Here is a 25989-nt window from a genome sequence, read left to right as displayed (position 1 = left end):
ACTGAGCAACTTCACTTTCACTTTTCACTTTAATAAGTATAAAAAGAAAAAGAATGTTTGTTATTTGTGTCTTTTCTGTATAATCCCATGTTGCTGAATGTCTGATCCCGATGGTATCATGATTAACAAAGAGCATGGGAATCACATTGTATATTTAAAATAATTTTATTTCTTTGACTTTGATTATTCTCTCCAAAAATTTGTGTTGGATTCATTTAAACAGTGGCCTTTTTGTTTTGTTTTTAGTAATGGTCACATTGTTTTTGTGTTTTTAGTTAATTTTGAATAACAACTTTAAACATATTAGTATTCTTACTCTTTTTTTCAGCATTAAATGACATTTATTGTTCCATACATCTTGAGACTCAAAAAGGAATGCTAAATAGACAAGCAAAACTCTAAAATAATGAAGAGAGAGCTCACTTCTTTCCTAAGTGATTGGTACAGAAAACATGTGGTCATATGAAAGGAAAGGGGAAATGACAGAAAGGAAAGCTCTCCAGCTTAGGGTCTATACAAGTAAGGGATATTTTCAAGCCAAAGATGGAATATTTAAAGACAGTACTTTTTTTTATATCAAATAACCCTATTTATGAATAGTATTCTTACTTTTTAAAAAGGAATTTAGCACATTGTTTCTCTCCATAATGTAAGATTTATGGTTCAGTAGCTAAGCACAAATGATTGGATTTGAATTTAAAAAAAAAAATTAGCAGTTTCATTCTCTTAATCATTTTGTCACTATTAGGTAAATTTTGAACAGTGGGAAAATTTTCAAAGGGAGTCCAAATTTAGACTTCTACTAGTGCTTCAGCACCTACTAGTGCTGCAGACACCTCTTGACAGTGAAAACATCTGTCCTGTGTTACAATGCAGAAATAACCCTTAGTCCCATCCCCACCCCGCCGCACCCCACCCCTGCCATCTGAGAGTAAACTCCTTAGGTCTTGAATCAATCCTTGATTCCCCTTTTATTAATGAGGTAACTGCTGACTCTTTATTGGGCTTTGACTTTTTATTGTTTTCTGAGCACCAAATATATAGAACTAAGAAGGGTATTTTATTTCATTTTTTAGACCATGATTAGCATAGTTTTATTCTGTATGATTTTTTCATAGTCTAAAATTTAATAATCTATCATCTCTCCTGAATATATTGTTATCCATCACATTGAACACAAGTCGTGAGATTTTTTACATTAGTTTTCATGTATACAACTTTTAGAGTATTTCATTGTTTAATTTATTCCTTAGAGGTTCACACAGTTGCTTCTTTGGAAATTCAGAATAATATTGTGGATTTGTAGAAATTTAGGCAATCAGAAATGCATAAATCTCCTGGCTTTGACATTGGATGATTATATAATTTGAACAGTTATCTACTGGGTAATTCATTCATTAATGAGCATGCAGTGTGTTTACAGGATTAATAGTTTTGAAGAAGGGGGTATCCTGATTTATAGTTAAGCTGTAAACAAAGAGAATATGTATATATGTGTACATGGGAACTTGTGTGAATGTATAATATAAATTATACATGTATAATATAAATACATGTGTACATACATAAATATATACACATACATACATGTGTTGTATGAATTCTCCAGGCAAGAATACTGGAGTGGGTTGCCATTTCCTTCTACAGGAGACCCCAGATCTCCCACATTGCAGGCAGACTCTTTACCAACTTAGCCACCAGAGAAGCCATCATACACATATACGTGTGTTAAAATATAAATTGCTAGATCTAAAATACTAATTGTCTAGGTCAGTCTTAAAATGAAAGCATAGGACAACCCAATATAAATTTTACAGTAATTCTAAAGAGAAGCTGTTTAAGGGATAATTAGCGTATACATGACTGAGTTTTATAGCTTTGTGTCTCCTCTCTGATACTTTGATGTGTTGAATCTGTCTTCTCAGCATGAGGTACAAATTTGCCATTTTGTTGGATGCTCTACATAAATATGTATTGCTCTTACAAATTCAAAATACCCAAAACGTAATTAACTTTTCATTTATGGCAGAATCACAGTAAGATAATGAATTGCTAGTTATTGTGGATGTTTTGGCATTTTTAGAGTCTAGTTTTAAAAATGAGATGAGGTATATGTTAATTCTATCCTGAAATAATATAATTATAAGTCAAAAAGGTCTGTTTATCTTTTCCCTACCTAAAGAAGCTAAACATAGAAATTTAAGAACTTGCTGACTGAGAAAACAAATAATGTATTTGAAGGAACAGTTGGGTAAAGAGCATGTGTTGTATTCATTCTGTATATTTACAGGCTATGAAATGGGAAAGGATATTAACCACAGCCTGTCTATGGGTTTATTTATCACCATAATCTTAAGTTATTCAGATAGACAGTTCATAAACCAGAATCTGAAAATGGCTTGAGAAGTCTGTGCTGTTTACTTTTATCAATTCCTTTGTTTTGATTTCATTAGATTCCTTACATTCTTTTTCTTAAAAACCTTCTTAGTTTGTAGGGTGGTGGTTGCGTTTCTTCTTGACTGGTGACATTTGGCCTATTTTGATTAATTTGTTTTTAGAGAAGGAGAAGCTTTGCTTAAGTGAAAAGGTATTGAGAAAGAGCTGTGTCAGGAGAATGTTATACTACATTGATTTTTTTTGCCATTTCTGAACATTAGACATTTTTTGCAATTATCTTTCTATCTACTCTTTTCATAAGTGTGATTAATTGCACATTTTGTTTCACTAATTATTTTAAAACTAATATTTCTAAAATTATTTAAATGAAATGTTTTATTTGGGAGTTCCCTGGTGGCCTAGTGGTTAAGATTCTGGGCTTTGACTGCATGGATCAGATTCAATCCATGGTTAGGGAATTGAGATCCTAGATCACATGGAAGCCACAAATTGTAGGTTAAAACAATAGTATTCCTTCTCTAGGTATTGACTTGGGATATATTTAAGAACTTTACAGTATGGTGTAATATTCACAGTAGCATCTTTAATGATAAGATTTAACATTTATTCCAGAGTTTAAATCCATAATGCAAGGTTTTACTGACCTTGAAATGCTTGAATGCCAATTTTGTCACCTCTGGGTTCACACTGACACTTCCTCACTAGTCCTGTGCCTTTTTCCCCCTCAGTTAATGGTAAACTGTAAATTCTTCCATGTGCAGTTAGCACAACGAGTGCATGGTGCATCCTGCATGCGGCAGCCACTGTGCTGGAGTGTTCAGGAGGTAGAATGAGAGTCAGAGGAGTTAGCAGATAAACACTTTGAGAGCTGCCATGGTGAAACCAAAACAGCACTTTTGAAGCGCAGGGGAGAGTAGCCACCTCCAGACGGGAACAGGAGCCAAAAGACTAGGGAACGATGCCCCGAAGGAGGTTGCAGTGAACTTGAAGGATGTACGGGAATCAGAAATGTTTTCCAGTGAAGGGGAGCAGTGGATGCAGGGTAAAGATGCTTGAGAGAATGATATATTCAAAGAACTGAAATATCTTGGAGCTGGGAGAGTTGCAACGTAATTAAGTGGTGGTCCATCAATGACCAGAGGGCAGCGGAGAGCTATCAAAGGACTCTGAGCAGGAATATAGAATCAAATTTGTGTTTAAGAAAGATCTTCTGTAGCAATAATGTATACAATGAATGTGTAGAGAGAGATGGGAGGGAGGGCAGAGGGATCAGTTGGCAGGCCATCACAGGCTAGAGCAACTCTACTCCAAGCCAGGTGGCCTCGTTTGTAATAACCAAAAATTGTAAACAACCACGCTGTCCATCAAGAGAAGATAGATGAATAAATTGTGATTTATTTGTACAATGGGAAATCCTACTGCAGTGTGAAAGAACGAAATACCTGCTGTGAACAGCAATGTGGATGAAGCTCAGCAAACATACCGTTACCAAAGAAACCAGGCACCACTTTGTAAGATAGACCTCATTTATGCAGAATCCAAAACCAGGCAGAACTAGTCTGTGATGAGAGGCCCCTTCAGGGAGGGGTCAGGATTAGGAGAAGGCGTCTTCTTGATCTTGGAAGTGACCTAGTGTGTTTGCTGTGTGAAAATTCATCACACTTAATTGCTGAATTTTTCTGTAGTATGTTTTACTTTAATTAAAATGTTTCTTCAAAAATCAGCTTTTCTCAACTGCTAGGCACATACATTACCCCAGGACCATTCCCAACCCCCTTCTACCTAGTGAAAGTGAAAATGTTAGTTATCCAGTTGTGTCAGACTCTGGGACCCCATGGACTGTAGCCCGCCAGGCTCCTCTGTCCATGGAATTCTCCAGGAATTCTTCAATTTGTGTTTCTTACAAACTGAATATTTATGACAACCCTTCATCAAGTAAGTCTGTTGGCATTATTTTTCCAACAGCATCGGTGTCACATTTTGGTAATTCTCACAGTATTTAAACTTTCATACTATTATTGTATTTGTTATGGTGGTCAGTGATTTTTGATGTTGCTCTTGCAAAAAGACTCAGATGGTGGTTAAAGTATTCTTTAAGGAAGGTATGTATGTACATTGTTTTTTTAGACAGAATGCTATCACACACTTAATAGACTTTGGCATAACTTTTATATTCACTGGGAAAGCAGAAAATAATTTGTGAGCCTCACTTTATTGCTATAATCATTTTATTGCAGTGGTCTAGAACCAAACATTCTATATCTCCAAACAATGCCTGTACTTTTAAATATTACCAAAAGATGTACCTATTTTTGCACATCATCTAGGGATTGCATTACTTAATCAACTTAGATTTTCCTCAGGAAATACATAGAATAAGCAAAATAATTTTTGGCTCTTAAGGTTAAACTACCTTTTCAAATTGTTTGAATGGATACATTTAAAATTTTCTTTCTGTGATTTGATATAGTTCTAGTTTAACAAAGATGCTTAGAGATCACGCCTGTTTAATTTTGCCAAATATAATATCTGCCTTCCGTACTTTTAAAGCATTTTGTACTTTTATCAGCTGGTCCCAGGAGAAGAGGCCTGGAAAGGCCAGGGAGCCATGGGTAGCATGAGACAGTGACCACTTGTTTGGTATGAAGGGGTGTCGTAAGAGTGATGGAAACGAAGACCAACATACAGAAGCAAACAAATCGGTCTAGGTCAGGGCCTCCAACAGCCGCTACCACCACCCTCTTTGTGAGCCAGTTCTGATGGCAGTGGAGAGCCATTGGAGGAATCTGAGCAGGAGTATAAAGTCGAATTTGCATTTAAGAAAGACAGTTGTTACCCTTGCTCTACTGTGTTAATTAAATCTTAAAATTGAAGTTGTAAAGTTTTATAGTCTATTAACCACGTTGACAGTCAAAGAAAGGTGCTCACCTTTTCCTTAATTTTATATACTTATTACTATTTCCTCCTCAGATTATTTTATTTTGGCCTTGAAATGTTCATATACTAATTTAGCTTTGAAATACATACCTGAAAAGGAGCGTATTTGATATACAGTGGTAGTGGTGGTGGTTTAGTCACTAAGTTGTCTGACTCTAGCAACCCCATGGACTGTAGTCCACCAGGTTCCTCTGTCCATGGGAATTTCCAGGCAAGAATATTGAAGTGAGTTGCCATTTCCTTCTAGGGGATCATCCTGACCCAGGGATCCAACCCCCATCTCCTGCATTGCAAGTGGATTCTTTACCACTGAACCAGAAGGGAAGCCCATGTTCAGTATATAAAATCTGGCTATTTAAGTCACCATTGTAACTGTGTAGAACTTCCCTGGTGGCTCAGAGGGTAAAGCATCTGCCTGCAATGTGGGAGACCTGGGTTCGATCCCTGGGTGGGGAAGATCCCCTGGAGAAGGAAATGGCAACCCACTCCAGTATTTCTGCCTGGAAAAACCCCATGGACGGAGAAGTCTGGTGGGCTACAGGCCATGGAGTCTCAAAGAGTCGGACACGACTGAGTGACTTCACTTTGTAACTGTTAGGCAAAAAGTGTTTTGTCGAAGAGTTTATGCACTTAATTCTTCATAGCTGTGAAAACGGGCTTGTTTGGGGAAAAAAATGGGCTTGTTTGTCAGAATTAATGGACTCGATGTTTATGATATTAAGAGTGAGAAATCTATAGATGAAAAATACATTTATTTTTATCTTATATTAAGTAAAACTATGGGTTTCATTGCATAATGTCATTAATGCTAAATTCAGAAAACAGATTCCCTTTACCTGAATGGAGGCTATAAAGTATTGAACATGATTTAATATCATGTAAATGGATGAAAACCAACAATGAAGTAGCCCATATCTATTTGGGTATGGAGAAGAAAAGCAATTCTGCCTTGCACATTGGCTTATTGTAGTGGAAAGAAAATAGACTCCAGAAGTCTGAAAGCATTTGGATTCAGACACAAGCTCTGTCCTTGCTTTACTGAGACAAGGATGACTGGCAGGAACCTCAAGGATCATGTATTCCTTACTAAGTCTGATTGGATCAATGAACATCAGCTCCGTGCTTCTTCTCAGTTCTGTGGCAGTAATTAGGCTAAGTATGTTATTCACCCTAGCGGTGTTAGTGGCGCTAGTGGTAAAGAACTCGCTTGCCAGTGCAGGAGACATAAGAGATGCAGGTTTGATCTCTGGGTCGGGAAGATCCCCTGGAGAAAAAAATGGCAACCCACGCCAGTTTTCTTGCCTGGAGAATCTCATGGACAGAAGAGCCTGACAAGCTACAGTCCATAGGTCGCAGATAGTTGGACACAACTGAAGCGACTTAGCACACATACACTCAAGTCATTCAGCCCAGTGGCATTAGAATTAATAGCTCCCATGGTCCTGTCTGCCTGCTTACTTTGTCTTCTGAGCCAGAACTGATGATTACAAATGTCCTGGCAAGCTTTACTAGTAACTTTATTTCATCAGTATGAATAAGTTTTTTTGTCTTTCAAAATACTTACTTACTTTCAAGTAGAAACTGGGAAGACAATCACATGTAAAATAGTTAAGTAAAAAACCTTGACGAATACACTCATTTGGTCATCAAAATATAAAAAGTTGAAAATAATATTGTATTCCATACTTTGAAAACAGCAATATTTTATTCCAGTGACAAACCCAAAGCAGATCCCAACTAAGAGTTAAAGCTCTTTTATTCATACAGGCAGCCCTTAGATAGGAATCATACACATTTTTATCCAGAATGGTCTCACCTCCCCATCCTTATCTTTTTATTGTGTTACTTTTATGGAAATTATTCCATGTGTTTATGTGTTTTCCATAAATAAATTTTTGTTCAGAATTCCACTAAGCAACCACAATCAACCTCAGACAGAATCTAAATCATTTTTATAGAAGCAGAAATAGTCCAATAAGGGGTCTCAGGTTAATTGAGAGGCATGGGTGGGTTACTAATCGGCATGGAATGATTTGTCATTTGATCAGCACAGTGACATTACTGAAGGCACCTTGAAAATTGGCCCCAACCAATAAATAACTCTTGGGATGCAAACCTCATGGTCCTAGAATCCTTTCTCAAAGGTATGAATGAAGCACAAAGACTCACCAGGAGAAGGATGAGTGAAGGCCCTGTCTTGCCATGTTTCGGGTGTTGACCACAGACAGTTATGTCCTTGTACAGCCCGTGGGAACACAACGTGTCCTGGCATGGCAGTCCCCCACAGCTGTCCCCCAGGGCACACGGGAGGTGGGTGTGGTGGGAGGTGGGTGTGGTGCAGGAGAAACTGACTTATTTGGATGAGGGCCACACAGCACCCGCTGGAGGGACAGAGTCGGGGACTTGACCCTTAACCGCTGAGCCACTGTGGCCTCCAGATTGCCATCCTGGGTTCATCGACCTGTCTCTGCTCTTTCTTTCTGGGCCTCCTCGAACTGGGGGTGGGAGGGCTGGGTGTCTTCCTCCTGCTACTCATTGTTGTAGAACTGAATGGTGGCTCGCATTGGGAAACTGGCTGACACCTTCTGCCTGGGACTCTGCAGATACTTTTGACACTTAGAAATGGGTAGCTGAAGTCTTTCAGGATGCTGAAACCTCAAGGCCCCTTCAAACCAAAGGTTTGTTGTTCACCCCCTGGCTCAGGCTCACTTCCAGTTCTGGTGGGTTCAGCATCCTGAGGGGTCAGGATCCAGGGTCTTCATGCAAACGGCTCTCGGGCCCGCGCAGGGGCAGTGGTCCCCGGGCACCGTCCCTGGCGCAGTGACAGACACAGCCCCGTGCCTCCCGGGCTCTGACAGCCTCCTCAGATGGATCTCCTGGTGACCCTCTGAGCTTGCACCCCTCCAGCAGTGGCAGTGATTGGCCATGCCTTTAACTGCCCAGGTGAGGGCGCTCCAGTACAAATAAATTTTTTAGTAGTTATGAGTATTATCAGATAAGGATCTGCCACATGCTGGTTTAGTGACTCTGGCCTAGTTACTGATTCCTCTATGCCTCAGTTTCCTCATTTGTTTCATAATAATTCATGCCACATAGATGAGTATCAAAAGGATTAAATAAAATTTTATATACACACATTTATTACATATATGATACATGTAAATATATACACACTTAGCTTTGCATCTCTCACATAGTAAGGGTTCAGTAAGTGTTAGCTGTTCATTATTGTTGTTGCTAGATTAAGTAACAAAGACATGCTTTCATTTGCAGTGTTTGGTTTACAATTGAGGTACCTTGATATATATTTACACTTTGGTATCTATTTAAGGAGAAATAGCATGAATCTGGGCTTCCCCGATATCTCAGCTGGTAAAGAATCCACCTGCAATGCAGGAGAGCCCGGTTTGATTCCTGGGTTGGGACGTTCCCCTGGAGGAAGGCATGGCAACACACTCCAGTATCCTTGCCTGGAGAATCCCCACTGTCAGAGGAGCCCGGCGGGCTACAGTCCACGGGGCCACAAAAAGTCAGACACAGCTGAGCGACTAAGCACAGCACACAGCACAAATCTATTTGTACTTCAATCTGTCTTTTAAAGTCTCACGTTTTCAGTGACTGTTTTAGTGGAAATACATTGTTCCATTATTGCTCACTGCCGGTTTTCTAATAAACTTAAAGGAGAGCCATGAATAACATATGTAATAAAAAGCATGATTTAACTGATTCCAGAATTCCGGGTTTTCATATTAAGACTTGGAGAGTGTGATACCTTTCCTGGTCCTGAGAGCTCCAACAGAAGGTGGCTCTACACACATGCCTGAAGCTACCTCTAAAGTGTCACAGGCTAGACTGGGACATCTACAGAAGGTATAACTGTAAAACGGATGACTTTTTAATTTTTTTATTTTATTTTTAATTGGAGGATAATTACTTTTCCGTATTGTGATAGTTTCTGCTATACATCAACATTTAACAGCCACAGGCATACACTTGTCCCTTCCCTCTTAAACCTCCCCCCACCTCCCACCCGCTCCCACCCCTCTAAGTTGTCATAGAGCACTGGCTCTGGGTTCCCTGCATCATACAGCAAATTCCCACTGGCTGTCTCTTTTACATAGGGCAGTTGGAGAAGGTGATGGCACCCCACTCCAGTACTCTTGCCTGGCAAATCCCATGGATGAAGGAGCCTGGTGGGCTGCAGTCCAGGGGTCGCGAAGAGTCGGACACAACTGAGCGACTTCCCTTTCACTTTTTACTTCCATGCATTGGAGAAGGAAATGGCAAACCCACTCCAGTGTTCTTGCCTGGAGAATCCCAGGGACGGGGGACCCTGGTGGGCTGCCGTCTGTGGGGTCACACAGAGTCGGACATGACTGAAGCGACTTAGCAGCAGCAGTGCATATGTTTCAATATATTGATTCTTTACTGTCTGAGCCACCAGTCCTAGCTATTGTAAATAGCACTGCAATGAACGACATTGGGGTGGGTACATTTTTTTTTTTCAATTATAGTTTCCTGAGGGTGTATGCCCAGTGGTGGAATTGCTAGGTCATATGGTAGTTTTATTCCTAGTTTTTTTAAAGGAATCTCCATACTGTTCTCCATAGTGGCTGTATCAATTAGCATTCCCACCAACAGTGCAAGAGGGTTCCCTTTTCTCTATACCCTCTACAGCATTTGTTGTTTGTAGACTTTTTGATGATGACCATTCTGACTGGTGTGAGATGATACCTCATTGTATTTTTGATTTGCATTTCTCTAATGAGTGGTGTTCAGCATCTTTTCACATGTTTATTAGCCATCTCAAAACAGATGACTTTATGTTTCTTTTTTCAATAATACAGCAGCACAAAGTGGAACCCAATGGTGTATTATTTTTATACTTTTAGATTTTTTAACCAGTAAAATCAAGTTGTAAGGACACGCACCATTCCACCTTCCATGAACATTTAAGAAAATTGGCAAAAACAAGCAACATACAGTTTTTTCATGCTAATTTTCTTATGTCAGTGGCAACCCCCATTTTATGGTCCAACTGTTTTCATTAGAGTTCTTAACAGGAGCAGCTCCCTCAACATCTTCTATATTGGGCACTTAATTTATCTCAATATGTGTTAAGTTTAATTATTTAATTTCAGTTTTCAGAATAATCTAAATTGATATTACTCCAGAGATTAGTTAGTGTCTATCCATGTGACCTTGATCAAATGATAAAGTTTAGCCAGACCTCAGCCTTCTGTGTTCAGTGAACTGATTATACTAGTTCTTGGACAGCAGATTGCTAGCTCTGAAAAGCAAGATACCTGTGCATCTGGTTTCAGTGAACTCTCTGAAGTGAGTGCCCTTATATGTCTAGAGAATGCACTATCATGTGGCCATCCCTCGCTGGCATGTCTAGGTGTAAGGAATCCACAGCTTCCTTGAGACCTCACCGTGTACAGCCAGATTCTATTTTTGAGTGACATTGGAAGGCTTGTGACTTAAAAGGGAAAATATGGCAAGGCTGGAACAACAGACAAAAAGAAGAAAGATGCGTGTGTTGAGGTTAGTAGCATTCGTGCAGAATGGTGGCATTCCAGATGAAGCTGACTCAGGCTTACTACCACTTGGAAGATTTCAGCCATCAGGAATTGGCTTACAGTCAGGGCTGTAGAGGATCTTAGAGGTCCCAAGACTGAATTGTTCATTTTTGTGTGTTGGTCTTGGTTCATTTCCATCATTTTGATGACATGCCTTCAGACTAACCAAGTGGCCTTTGTCTCATGCCTCCCGTAGCTCCCTGGCTTCTCCTGTGATCTTTTTCAAGATGCGAATTTCCAGGTTAAATTCCAAAGCAGAACACTTCCCTTATGAGTATTCTGTTAGCCAGAAGTCAAAGACTTCAAGCTAATAAACATGTCTTTGTGTTTCCATGGGGTATTAGAATGATTTTACAAATGGTAACCATTTTGAGAGGATTAGGGAATAAATTACTTTTTGGTGATGTCAGTATATTAGACTGATAAAAGGAGTTATTTAGAAGAGCTTGCTTTTGAGATGAACTTTGGTTACTGGAAAAACATCTGTTCTCGAAAATGGGTAATTAAAGATTTTGCTTTTTCTTGAATTATAATTATTACATAAAAATCCTGTGTTTCTTATTCAGAGCTTCAATTCACAGGTCGAAATCTACCCAAATTGTTAGTTCATATATAAGTACTGTCCTGGCAAAGTACTGTACTCCTAAAAGATTTTCGATAACTGCTCTATGACCTGTTGGTTTACACCTCTCGGTGTGGGAGAAGTCTCCATTTCAAAATCATAGATATGGGTTTAACCTTATATTTGATTCAGAAAAATATAGTTGTCAATAAGATATCTGGAAATGAGCTTTCAATAAGAAACTTCAAATTTCATGCTAAAGAAAAAACTGAGGTTGCTAGATATGTTTATTTAAAATTTTTAATTTTTAAAAAAGATAGTTCTTAGTAGAAGGATCAGTATTTTAATATCAATGACTTTTTTTTTAAGGCATTCTATTTCTCACAAATGTCACTTGAGAAGTTATGCATCTTGGTTGAAGTGATATATTCAGGATTTGAATCTCAGTATGCTATCACCCTGATCAATATTCCCTTGAAAAAAGTGGCTTATTCCAGGAAGTAGTTTTTAATAGTGTGAATTTAAGGAAATGCCAGAAATATCTAAGAAGCTTTGCTTTATATTTAAAGCAAGAGTTAAAAATCATCACAAACAGGCAAGCATATTTTATTTAGGGACTCTGTAAAATAAATGTCAACATAATTTTCTAAAACTGGAGGAATAATTTGTTGGCGCTGAAAAACAAATGTGATGAAACACTTATTTTGCTGAAATGCAGATTTATTTACCATAGGTTCTCTGAACTAAAACTGTAGTCTCTTAGCACGGTTTATTAATAGTTAATTTGCCTCCTCTTTCTCCTGGAATGGCAGATTTGTGCCTACTGTCCCATTGTTGTTTGTTACTAGAAGTAAATTTCCAAGAGATGACAGATGAGATTTCTTAGTGTAATTTAGGACATTTTAAGAGCATTTATTTAGGTACTGCTGCTGCTAAGTCGCTTCAGTCGTGTCTGACCCTGTGCGAACCCATAGAGGGCAGCCCACCAGGCTCCCCATCCCTGGGATTCTCCAGGCAAGAACACTGGAGTGGGTGCCATTTCCTTCTCCAATGCATGAGAGTGAAAAGTGAAAGTGTAGTCGCTCAGTCGTGTCCGACTCCTAGCGACCTCATGGACTGCAGCCCACCAGGCTCCTCCGTCCAGGGGACCCTCCAGGCAAGAGTACTGGAGTGGGGTGCCATTGCCTTCTACGGTGAATCCTTTTAAGGAGACTAGCCTTATTCATTTCTTGGTTTCTTTATTCACCCCAGTTGTGAATATATGCCCCCAAATTACTAGGTTCATGACCTCAAGAGGGTTAGTTATTTAAGCTTTCTGAGACTCGGTGTTTTCACCTTTAAAAGAAGATGAGTGATACCAAACTCGGAGAACTGTGCTGTGAGGGACAAATGAGGCGTGATACACTGGGCTTGGCAGGCAGTTAGTACTCACCACTCCTGGCCATGGTTGCAGAGTGGTCACATGCCCATGTCATGTTTGGGAAGTATTAGCTCACTGCATGTGTTTGAATGCTGTGACCTGAGCATGATGAGTAATAGAGGAAAGAGTATGGGTTTATTGGATTTAATAGTTAATACACACGTAGTACTTGCATTATAAACTTTTAAAAACATACTATTAAAAAAAATTCTATGATTTAGACAGGTGTCTGAAAAGAAACAATATAAAGCTCATCTTTAGAAGAGATGACTTTGTTGTGGGAATGAAGACTTTTTTTTTTATAAGCAAAAGAGAAAGCAAGGGTTCTATTAAATTTTCTCATTTGTCCTTTATTGTTCCTACAAGTAAAACTTCCAACAGCGTATCCATCACCACTTCTGAGTGCCTCAAAATACATTAAAGAGTGGGCAGAAATCTTATTCTTATACATAGGCATATTTTCTAAAAGCTAGTAGTTTGCATCCTATAGTATAAAATAAAGACTTTTTATAGGCATTGTGGCCAATTCCACTGCTCACCTTCCCCCCACCCCCCATGCTAAGTCACTGAGTGAGTTTAACAGAGTTTGACTAGTTTCTCTACCATAGGTTATCAGAACCTTTGTCTCCCAGAGATGACATGTTATGAGAAGTTTCCCAAAATTACTGAACTGGAAGACTTTATTTCCCATGGTGCGTCTCTCAGGACTGCCATTCTCAAGAATTAATTTTCAGTGCAGTTCAGTCGATCTGTTGCTGCTGCTAAGTCGCTTCAGTTGTGTCCGACTCTGTACTACCCCATAGACGGCAGCCCACCAGGCTCCCCATCCCTGGGATTCTCCAGGCAAGAATACTGGAGTGGGTTGCCATTTCCTTCTCCAATGCATGAAAGTGAAAAGTGAAAGTGAAGTCGCTCGGTCGTGTCCAACTCCTAGTGACCCCACGGACTGCAGCCTACCAGGCTCCTCCACCCATGGGATTTTCCAGGCAAGAGTACTGGAGTAGGTTGCTATGTTCAGTCGCTCATTTGTGTCCAACTCTTTGTGACCCTATGGACCGCAGCACACCAGGCTTCCCTGTCCATTGCCAACTCCTAGAGCCTACTCAAAACTCCAACTCCATCTCAAGCTCCGACTCAAATGTCCATCACATCAGTGATGCCATCCAACCATCTCATCCTCTGTCGTCCCCTTCTCCTCCTGCCTTCAATCTTTCCCAGCATCAGGGCTTTTTCAGTGAGTAAGTTCTTCACATCAGGTAGCCAAGGAATTAAGTTTCAGCTTCAGCATCAGTCCTTCCAATTAATATTTAGGACTGATTTCCTTTAGGATTTGACTGGTTGGATCTCCTTGTAGTCCAAGGGACTCTCAAGAGTCTTCTCCAACACCACAATTCAAAAGCATCAATTCTTCAGCGCTCAGCTTTTTCCATAGTCCAACTCTCATATCTATACATGACCACTGGAAAAACCATAGCTTTGACTAAGGGACTTTTGTTGGTTAAGTAATGTCTCTGCTGCTTTTTTTTTTTTAATTGGGTGCTAATTACTTTACAATATTGTAGTGGTTTTGCCATACTCTGCTTTTTATTATGCTGTTTAGAGTGGTCATAGCTTTTCTTCCAAGGAGCAAGCGTCTTTTAATTTCATGGCTGCAGTCACCATCTGCAATGATTTTGGAGCCCCCCAAAAATAAAGTCTGTCACTGTTTGCATTATTTCCCCATCTGTTTCCCATGAAGTGATGGGACCGGATGTCATGATCTTCGTTTTCTGAATGTTGAGTTTTAAGCCAACTTTTTCACTCTCTTCTTTCACTTTCATCAAGAAGCTCTTTAGTTCTCCTTTGCTTTCTGCCATAAGAGTGGTGTCATCTGTGTATCTGAAGGTAGTAATATTTCTCTCGGCAATCATAATTCCAGCTTGTGCTTCATCCAGAATTCATTTTGGGAGACGCTTATTTATGTTACTAAGGTCATCTTCCTTAACTCCACTCTTGACCTCGTGTACCGTTTTATAACAACCCACTTTCTGTGACACCATTTACAGAACTGCATTATAGTGAAAAAATGGGTTTGATTAAAGTAACCTTTGACTGGCGTCTGAGGCAGCTTTCCAAGGACTCTTACCTCTATCTGCCAAATCTGGCTTCCCATCACCTTCCTTTCCTCTAGTGTGTTTTCACTATCTCTCTCTCCTCTCACATTATACTTCATCCTGTCGTGCTCTCCAGGCTGGTTTTCTCTTCAGTTCTTTTCCCGTTTCTGCAGACAGCAGGCACCCATAGACACTTCTTACATCAGTAATATTTGAACATTAAGAAGTTATTACTTTTTTAGTTGGTAGCAGTTATTCTATACAGTTTCATTGAATTCTCACATCAAATTAGTTTTAGAATGAGCCAATATGAACTCTTTTAGTTATTTTTTTTTTACCAATTTTTTACACAAAGGAGAATTTTAGTATCTGGTTATTAATAGTTCTTATAAGTACTATTCAGAATATATATTGTGTTCATTGTGCTGAATCTCTTTCTCTGTGATGCAGAAAGAGCTAGCGGCCAGCATCAGTGTTTGACTTAACTAAAGTAATTAGTTTGATCATGAAACTTTTATTGTAACCCAGTTTATCTGTATACTATTTTTACACAGAATTCTTTGATATGCAGTAATGTCAGGTCTTGAAGAAAGCTAACAAGAAAAGAAATGTTAAAGTTGGCAGTAAGCTAGTGTATGCTTGTGTGCAGTGTCCAGGGAGTGATGAGGTTTGCTCAACAGTTTGATGGTTGCTATCACAAGGAAGTTATATCATTTAGAGATGCGCCATCAGTTCTCGTCATTGGCAAGAGCCGGACAGGGAGGCCTGGCATGCTGTGACTCATGGGGTCGCAAAGAGTCGGACACGACTGAGCGACTGAACTGAACTGAACTTGGTCACAACGGTTTCATCAACTGATAGTATATCACCTTGTTTTATGTGTTTTTCCATTAAAGACACTTTGTTTAATATATGTCATTGATTCACCAACATTGAATTCACAGTCAGCAGCACTATAATACATGCCTGAACAAAGCTTACCTAACAATGTGTATTTTTCTCTAGGTCACATCAGAGCCTTCATGCCCTTAGGAACCCTAGACAGCACTTCAGCACAGTGCGTGGGGACTTTTTTAAACAGTGAAGTCACCAACAGAAACTACAAAAATGCAAAATATGACCCTATATATAGACTGAGAAAAGGACATTTGTTGACAGAATGGAAGCTGAAATAAGACAGCACTGATTTTGCCCAACCCCATCGGGGAACGTGTAAGCCAGGCAACTCCCAATTTTTCACCTCTTTATACATGTCTGTGAGTGACCATGAAAGTACCACACGTGTGAATTTGGGGTTACAAATAAATTTTAGTGAGTGGGTGAATTCACAAATAAGGAATCCACAAGTAATGAGGATTGAATGTAATTGTTTATTAAAAGCACTGGTCTTGGGGTAATATGTCTCCACAAATTTAGGTGCTTAATTCCAATAGACATTTTTTAAATTGAAGTATAGTTGATGTACAATACTGTGTTAGTTTCAGGAGTACAGCAAAGTGATTCAGTGTTTTGGGTTTTTGTTTTTTTTTTTTTTTTTCAGATTATAGTCCATTATAGATCTAGGTGGTGCTAGTGGAAAAGAACCTACCTGCCAATGCAGGAGGCATAAGAGACACAAGTTGGGTCCCTGGGTCAGGAAGATTCCCCTGGAGGAGAGCATGGCAACCCACTCCAGTATTCTTGCCTGGAGAATCCCATGGACAGAGGAGCCTGGTGGGCTACGGTCCAGAGGGTGGTACTGAAACGACTTAGCACACACACATAGGTCATTACAAAATACTGAATATAATTCCTTGTTCTATACAGTAAATCCTTGTTGCTTATCTATTTTATTTATAGCAGTTTGTATCTGTTAATCCCATATTCCTAATTTCTCCCTCCCTCCCTCCCTTCTTCGGTAACCGTAAGTTTGTTCTCTGTGTCTGTAAGTCAGTTCCTACTTTGTATGCAGATTTATTTGTATCATTTTTGAGATTCCACATATAAGTGATACCATACAATTATTTGTCTTTGTCTGACTTCACTAAGAATAATATTTTCCAGGTCCATCTATGTTGCTGCAAATGGCAATATTTCATCCTTTTGTTTATGGCTGAGTAATATGCTACTGTATATATGTATATCACATCTTCTTAAGCCAGTTGTCTGTTGATGGCCATTTGGGTTGTTCCTATGTATTGGTTATTATAAGTACTGCTGCTGTGAACATTTGGGGGTATGAACATACAAAGAAAACATATATATCTTTTCAAATTAGAGTGTCCATTTTTTTCCAGATATATACCCAGGAGTGGAGTGGTAGCTCTGGTTTTTTATGGAATCTCTATTATTTTCCATAGTAACTGCACCAATTTACATTCCCAGCAGTGTTAGACTTCCCTCATGGCTCAGATGGTAAAGAGCCTGCCTGCAGTGCAGGAGACCCAGTACCAGCCCTGGTCAGGAAGATGCCCTGGGGAAGAGCATGGTCACCCACTCCAGTAATCTTGCCTGGAGAATTCCGTGGACAAAGAAGCCTGGCAGGCTGTGGTCCATGGGGTCGCAAAAGAGTCGGACACAACTAAGAGACTAACACTGCTACTACAGCTACTACACCAACAGTGTATGAAGGTTCCCTTTTTTCCACACACTCTCCAGCATTTACTATTTATAGAATGATGATAGCTATTCTGACCCATGTGAGGTGATACCCTGTTGTGATTTTGATTTGCATTTCTCTAATAATCAGCAGTGTCGAGCATCTTTTTGCTTACCTGTTGGCCAGCTGTTTGTCTTCTTTGGAGAAATGTCTGTTTAGGTCTTCTGCCCGTTTTCTGATTGGGTTCATATTTTTTATATTGAGTTGTACAAGCTATTTGTACATTTTGGAAGTTAACCCCTTGTCTATTGCATCGTTTGCAAGTATTTCCCACCAATCTGTAGGTTGTGTTTTTGTTCTGTTGATGATTTCCTTTGCTGTGCAGAAATTTTAAAGTTTGATTGTTGTTCAGTCACTAAGTCACATCCTACTCTTAACACCCCAGGGACTGTAGCCTACCAGGCTCCTCTGTCCATGAGGTTTTTCTAGGCAAGAATACTGGAGTAAGGTTGCCGTTGCCATTTCCTTCTCCAGCGGTATCTTCCCAGACCAGGGATCGAACCCACAGCTCCTGCATTGGCAGGCGAGTTCTTTACGAGTGAACCACAAACCTAGCCCATTAAGTTTGATTAGGTCCCACTTATTTTTGCTTTTATTTCTTTTGCCTTGGCAGACTGATCTAAGAAAACATTGCTACAGTTTGTCCCAGAGAATGTTTTGCTTATGTTCTGTCCTAGGAATTTAATGGTGTCATGTCTTAAATTTATAATTAAACCATTTTGAATGTAGTTTTGTATATGGTGTAAGGGAATGTTCTAATTTATTTGATTTATATGTAGCTGTCTGGCTTTCCCAACACTACTTGTTGAAGAGACTGTCTTTTCTCCATTGTATATTCTTGCCTTCTTTGTCATAGATTAGTGGACTGTAAGTACATGGGTCCAATCAACTTTTAAGATAATAAATGCTTCTTAGCTGAAAGAATACTTGCTCCCCAGTTGCAAGTTACTGAATAAACCTAGTTCTTCATTATAAAAATTATTAAAATAATAGTGGTTTGAATATAAAAACCTCACAATGAAAACAATAACAACTCTGCAGTAGAACCTTACTTCTACCTACATCACTGTTTCCATGGAAAAAATGTATTCCAGATTCCAATTAAGATGCTATGGTCCTTCTGCTTCTTGAGTTTTTAGTTCCAATGATGACCAATCCACCACACGCACCTACAGTGTAGGACTTCCATTTTCCCCTCTAGTCTAGTTCTGGGAGCAGAGCTTAAGAGTTGGACTCAGAGGGTATAAAGGAAAGAACAGGGTTGCAGCTTTTAAAAGAGAGTACCTGGGGCTTCTGCTTGGAAGATATTTTTCAAATGACTCTCATGAGTAACCCTGATCATAAGGAAAGGAAGGGATGATTGTCAGTATAGCTCCAAACTTGACAAAAGCAAAGTGATCCTCCTGCAACAGGATTTGGGACCACATGGTTCTTTGATCTGATCCATAAGGGTGTTTCCTACCCTTCTTAAGAATCTGAAAGATATTATTAAAAGTGTTAAAAACGCAGATGCTGATCTTCGCAATGATGAACTGTGGTAGGACGTCTCTGATCAAGAGGATAAATACCCTGAAGTTTATATTAATTAAGCAGTATTATTTATGCTCTGTGTTTTCCCACAACGTTACTATACTCTGTGATATTTAACAGATGTATATGTCTTATGTTCATTTGTATTCAGTTAATGATTAAAAATTCAAGGTGAAAAGATAATAATGCAGAAAGGAAAATATGTGATGGTATACTAAAACCTTTATGGAACTTAATAATGAACCTCAGAGGTTTCTTCTAAACAACAAGCTTCCTGGGGTGGGAGAGGAGGACTTTTAATGAGATCTGCTGTCTTTCTTGTTAGTTTTCCCAAGTTTAATCTTTTTAAAAATAATTATTTACTTTTATAATGTTTAAAATTTTAATACTTTAAAGTTTTATTTCCATTTACAATTATTGCAAAATATTGGCTATATTCCCAGTGTTGTACAACATCCTTGAGCCTGTCTTATGTCCAATAGTTTGTACCAGCCACTCCCCATCTATATTGTCCCCCACGTCTAGTAACCACTAGTGTGTTCTCTGGGTATCTCCTCTTTTTTTTTCATATTCACTAGTTTATTGTATTTTTTTTTAGATTCCACATGTAAGTGATATATAGTATTTGTCTTTCTCTGACTTACTTCACTTAGCATAGCGAGTTTGTCCATGTTGCTGCAAAAGGCAGAATTTCATTATTTTTAATGGCTGAGTAGTTCGTTGGATATATACACCACATCTTCTTTATCCATTTATCTGTTGATGGACACTTAGGTTGCTTCCATATCTTGACTATCTGCTACATACATTGGGGTGCATGTATCTTTTCAAATTAGCATTTTTGGTTTTTTCAGATATATACCCAGAAGTGGAATTGCTGGGTCGTATAGTAGTTCTTTGTTTAGTTTTTTTGAGAAACCTCCATACTGTTTTTCCACAGTAGCTGCACCAGTTTACATTCCCACCAACAGTGCGTGAGGCTTCCCTTTTCTCTGCATCCTGGCCAACATTTGTCATTTGTGTTCTTTTTAATGATAGCCTTTCGGACAGGTGTGAGGTGGTATCTTCTTGTGATTTTTGATTAGCATTTTCCTAATGATTAGTGATGTTGAGCATCTTTTCATGTGCCTATTGGACATCTCCATTTCCTCTTTGGAAAAATGTCTATTCAATTCTTATGCCTATTTTTTTAAATTGAAGTGTTTGTTTTTTTAATGTTGAGTTGTATGAACTATTTATATATGTTGGATATTAATCTTTTACCAGCCATATTATTTGCAAATATTTTCTCTCATTCAGTAAGTTGTCTTTTTGTTTTGTTGATGGTTTCCTTTGCTGGGCAAAAGCTTTTAATTAGGTCCAAGTTTAATCTTTAAATGAAACATAAGGGACTATGTATTAAATATGTTTTATTTCAGCTTTAAAAATTCAGCTGTTTTTTATTTTTAATAAAATAATTTAAATGTATTAATGTAATACAATATATTAATGTTTGACTACTTTTCATCTTAATTTATCCCAAAACAAATAATCCCTATTCTATTTTTAGGAAATAGAGTACCTACCAGAAAAGGAACTCAATCTTATTTAAGTCAGAACTCTTAGGTTTCCTTTCTATAAGTGGTCTCTAAATAGATTAGGAAGAGTAGCATATAAACCTCTTGTTTGAAATCTGGTATGTACACCAGCTTATATAATGTTCCAGGAAGTCTAGCGGCAAAGGAACTTTTCAGGCTTTATCTACTGGAATTCTTACATTTCCTTGGCTTTGGAACCCTATTTCCCCAGAAATTTTAACATCTTACATTACTTTGTAAATGAGGGAACACAGATATGGGAATCAGCTTGTTGCAGGCAAATGGCCCTTTCTCTGGGCAGAAAGAGGATTTGTGAAGCCATCTTGGCTACAGTGGAGTCAGAGACCTGAAGCAGCATACTGGGAACCTCAAGTCTTTCTTCCCCTTGTTTTCAGGATGACAGAAAATATTTTGTACCTTCTCTAGAAAAACTAATTAGGTTTATTCTCCTTCATTTCACGTGTTTCTGACTCTGCCCGGGTGACCAGGTGACCTAGAACTGTCTTAGGTCCTATAAGAGAATGTGCAAGGACTAAGTTAATATTTTGTAGGAAAAGTTGTATTGTTTTTTAAATAAGTTTTTTGATAAGTAATTAATCCTGAAATGCCAGTGCCATTGTAAACCATTAAACAAATTTAAATGTTTTCTTTAATTAAATCAATCTTTATTACATGTCATAAACTTTAACATTCTTTTTTAAAAACAGCAAAGAAATAGGAAGATGACAATGGGCAAACAAATTGTAGACTGACTAAGGATTTTTATTAAACACAGGAACAGTTGAGTTTTTAAAAACCCACAGGAAAAAGAATTGCATGTGATTGATTTTTAGTAGGGTAGTAATAACTTCTAATCAGTAGAAGAAATCAAGGCATTTGATTTGACCGTATGAGAATGTAAAATTTTCTGTCTCACTTTATTTATGCAGCTAAATAAAATATCAAACACTGGGGAAGCGCAACAAGTAAAACAAAAAGATTGAGGTTTACATTATTGGAATAACTTTTTAATTTAAGGCAATTATCTAACTCTTGTTAAATAAATAGGAAGAGGGCAAGTAGCTCATACACGGGAAGCTTCAGTCAAAGGATTACATAACCTTAGGAAGATATCTTTACAAATGTTGGCAAGGCCACAGAAGCTGGTTCAATTATGATTTCTAAAATGACCAGAAAAAACTTTTTTCTTTTTTTTAACCTCAGAAATTATCCTAATGAAATTTTTTTTAATTAATAGTTTGTAATTGAGCAAAAGGGCTTAGGCAAGTAAATACGATTTCCTTTAGTCAGTGGAGAGTAATGTTATGTTATGAGTAATATTCTAATCATGAAGATGGTAGTACCATGAGATGTCATGAAAGGTGGCCGTGGTCGTATTTACACTACTCAATTCAGTTAGGTTCTGTGAATAAGTAAGCCCATGGCCATTAACGGTGGTAGGACTATGCTGTATTAAAATTTGTTTTGGTAACATTTACTTATTAGAAGAAATGTTAAGATTTGTTTTCTTAACACTGTTTTTTCCTCTTTTTAGCTGACTACACAGTCTCTGCCTTTTCCGTGTTTTCGTGGCCAGAGACATGACCTGACAGCTTGATGACCAGTCTCAGGGCCCTCGGGTGACTGGCTGGGGCACCATGGAACTTAAAGTATGGGTGGACGGAGTTCAGAGGATTGTTTGTGGGGTCACCGAGGTCACAACTTGCCAGGAGGTTGTCATAGCCTTAGCTCAAGCAATAGGTAAGTGAACTCGGGGTGTCTGAGCTAGACACTTTATACCTGTACTCTCTGTTTCTGTTTGTTTGTTTGAATACAGGAGTCGTGTGGGTTGTGTTCCTCTGGTCCCATGATGCATCTCTCAGGTGCACTTTTACTGACTGCTGTCCCCCACGCCCCACTCAGGTCAATCTGTGAAGACACTTTTCTCTGCCTCGCCTAGATTTCACTTATCTTGAGTCTAGAGTCTGCACTGTCTTGTCTTCTCCTGATGTTTATCCTAAACAACAATTTCTGGAACTGAAAATGTTTTCTTGATCCAAAACATGGATTTCAAGTTCCCAGACCCTTCATTAGGAAAAATCCAATTTACTTATTATTCCGAATACTTTTAGAAAAGAAAATACAACAAATTAAATGACATATTTCTTCCTGTAAAAAGTACAGGAAGATAACATGCACTTTTTAAATTTTACACAGGGAAGGTGAAGTTGTCAAATCCATGCTTGCTGGCTCCATCTTATCCACTTACCATGCTGCAACTTTTCTTCTTATTTATTCTCAATTCATCTTTATCATATTTTATGCATATATTTTAGTTGCTGTAATTCCTTTTGGAACATGATGAGCACATAAACACCTATACCAGTAAAGCCAGTGATGTGGGCTGAAGTTTGTATTTGCATCTTAAATCCATCATTTAGCAAACATGTAGAGTTGACCCTTGAACAGCACAGGTTTTAACTGTGAGGTCCACTTACATGTGGTTTTTTCCCCAGTAGTAAATCCTGCTCTACTACACAATTCAGGGTTAGTTGAATCCATGCATGTGGAGGATCTGCAAATAGAGGGGGCCAGCTGACTGTAAGTTACATGCAGATTTTCAGCTGTGTGAAGAGCTGGTGCCCCAACCCCTGCATTGTGCGCCGTGCTAGGTGTCATGCTAGTCTTTATTGGAAGCATGTCGAGCCAGCTCAGGCTGAAGACAAGGCACTGTTACTGTGGCACCTTTGCATCTGGTAGAGGTGACTACAGCCCAGCATTGTGGCAGATGCACTGTTAGAAGTTGTCAGTGTCCCTGTGCAAAGACAGAGGCTTTCCTTTAATGCTGACGCCTTTTGATTTTTCCTGAAACACTGAATGTGAAGTGAAGTTGCTCAGTCGTGTCCGACCCTTAGCGACCCCATGGACTGCAAGCCTACCAGGCTCCTCTGTCCATGGGGTTTTCCAGGCAAGAGTACTGGAGAGGGGTGCCATTGCCTTCTCCGAAACACTGTGTAGCACACTCATATATTAAAACAATGCTGAGAGTGCTGGCTTTCACATCCCTTGAAATTTTCTTACATTTGACACTACTGTTATGTTTGCAGACATAAATTTAGTTATTAGAGAGGAGGAAATTAAGGTATTAATTTTATCTCATATTCTTTGCAACTTAGTTATCACCCCCTTTAAAAAACTAATTTAAAAACATAATTTATTTGGAATAAATGTTTAGTATTGTTGGTTTATTATCTTTCTTAGTGAAGACTAGAATTAGCAAGTATCAAATCTAAATTTCTTTTGTTATATTTGAGAATCAAGCCATGGACAGTGGTTAAAAAACAAGACGGAGAAGGCAGTGGCAACCCACTCCAGTACTCTTGCCTGGGAAGTCCCATGGACGGAGGAGCCTAGTAGGCTGCAGTCCATGAGGTCGAGAAGAGTCGACATGACTAAGTGACTTCACTTTCATGCACTGGAGAGGGAAATGGCAACCCACTCCAGTATTCTTGCCTGGAGAATCCCAGGGACAGGAGCCCAGTGGGCTGCCATCTCTGGGGTCGCACAGAGTCGGACACGACTGACATGACTTAGCAGCAGCAGCGGTTTTTAGAAAAGTCAGAGTAGTTGAAGACTATAAGCTGCCTTTATTCAATTGGTAACCATGTTCTCTACACAGAATTTCAAGGTGAAACTGTCCAGATGTACCAGGTGTGTGTTTATCCGTTTGGACTAAAAAGGATACTTGTTTGTGGACAAGCTAAAAAGAAGCTTTAACTGAACCTATCCCCCAGTTTTGCTTTCTCAGTAACTCAGGCCAGAACTATTTTGAAAAGTTGACAACTTGAGTACAAGAGGCTTTTTTCCATACCTGGCTAAGCAACCCTTTTTCTGATTCATAAATACTTCATTGAATTTAGAATTCACCTGAGAGATGATTCAACTGTTGATCCCCGCCTCTGTTGTACCGTGAGATTTTCTCAGCCTCATGTTCAGTATGCTTCTGATGCACACTTAGATATTTATCTCCCTTGTCATGAGAGTTATTGATACTCCAAGTCTAAACACTAAATGAAAATGTTCCTGTATTTTGACCTTATTTCTACTATAAAAAAAATAATAGAGGACTTATTAATTAGGAAAATTTCTGCCATAACAAACACCTGGAGAAATCTCTGTGGCTTCACATAGTAAAAGTTTAGTTACACTAATAGCAGCATATGGACTGAGCAAAACTGCAGATGTTTCTAAAAAATTTATAGTGAAGCAACCTATAGAATAGCGTCTTGGGTTTAAGTCCACTTATTTGCCTCATATAGGGGCACTATACATATGATTAGGGATTATTGAGTTTTTCTGGATAGCTAAAATTGCTTTCAGGAAACCATCAAGATATAAAAACATGTACACAGTTGGCAATCAGCAAATATATATAACAGTTAACAGTTTCTGACTCAATGTTGTTAATTCTGATCAATCAAATTAAGTTAGAAAAGAGCTTAAGACAAACCATAATTTGATAAAAGATTCCTTTAAAATATTTATTTGGCTGCATCGGCTCTTGGTTGCTGCAGGCAGGATCTTTCTTTGCAGCACGCAGGCTCCAAGTTCGAGGCTTCAATAGCTGGAATGCATGGGCTTAGTGGCCCTGTAGCATGTGGGCTTCTAGTTCCCTGACCAGGGATCGAACCCATGGCCCCTGCATTGGAAGGCAAACTCCCAACCACTAGACCACCAGAGAAGTCCCTTGATGAAAGATTTTAAATGTTATCTACTAGTATAGATGAAAATCCTTTCTGCTCTGATATTTGACAGGTTATATTTGGGTGGTAGAAGTCGAACACTTTCTGAAATTATAAGACAGTAACTAAAAGTGAAACCACGACATACTTAATTGGCGTGAAGTGATTAAACTGCCCGGCAGGAGTGCACTGTGTTTGGTCACTGTACACCCTGGGCTTTCTGAAACATTCCCAATTATAAATATTCAACCTTGGTTTTCCCATAAACTATCCCAGAAATGCCATTATTTCAGAATTCAAACTGCTTCTTAAAACTGTACATGAAACAGAAAACCTTTGACAACTCATCTGTCTCAAGTTATAGTTGAGAAAATGCATTTGCTTTGATAAAATCACAAACAAAAAATATGAAAAGAAGATACGTCTCCCTCAAGTAGCTTAGAACTTAAAGTACAGCTTACAAAAGATTAGAGAGGAAGAGAAGAGGAAGAAATCAAGGAGACTAAGGGAAAGGTTTTCTGATTCCTACTGC

At 38.7% G+C, this 25989-nt stretch overlaps 1 protein-coding gene across 20 annotated transcripts in view; it reads left to right on the top strand.

Moving 5' to 3' along the window:
• Window positions 1-25989, top strand: part of RASSF8 (Ras association domain family member 8) — a 134824-nt gene that overhangs the window by 94165 nt on the left and 14670 nt on the right. For 14 of the 20 annotated variants that reach the window (XM_086401673.1, XM_086401668.1, XM_086401681.1 and 11 more), the window contains one exon: window positions 22271-22476. In XM_086401673.1, the coding sequence (XP_086257799.1) occupies window positions 22374-22476 (103 nt within the window). In that variant the 5' untranslated portion in view covers window positions 22271-22373. Of the gene's footprint in view, window positions 1-15996; window positions 16204-22270; window positions 22477-25989 lie in introns of all 20 variants that reach the window. The other 6 variants (XM_086401680.1, XM_086401679.1, XM_086401677.1 and 3 more) reach the window with 1 other exon arrangement.

The sequence above is a fragment of the Bos grunniens genome, chromosome 5 (assembly GCF_055505025.1).
Source record: "Bos grunniens cultivar Pamir isolate PY7600 chromosome 5, Bosgru_T2T1.0, whole genome shotgun sequence".
Classification (NCBI taxonomy): domain Eukaryota; kingdom Metazoa; phylum Chordata; class Mammalia; order Artiodactyla; family Bovidae; genus Bos; species Bos grunniens.
Note: the sequence above shows the minus strand (reverse complement) of the source record. Positions and strands in the feature narration are given on the sequence as shown.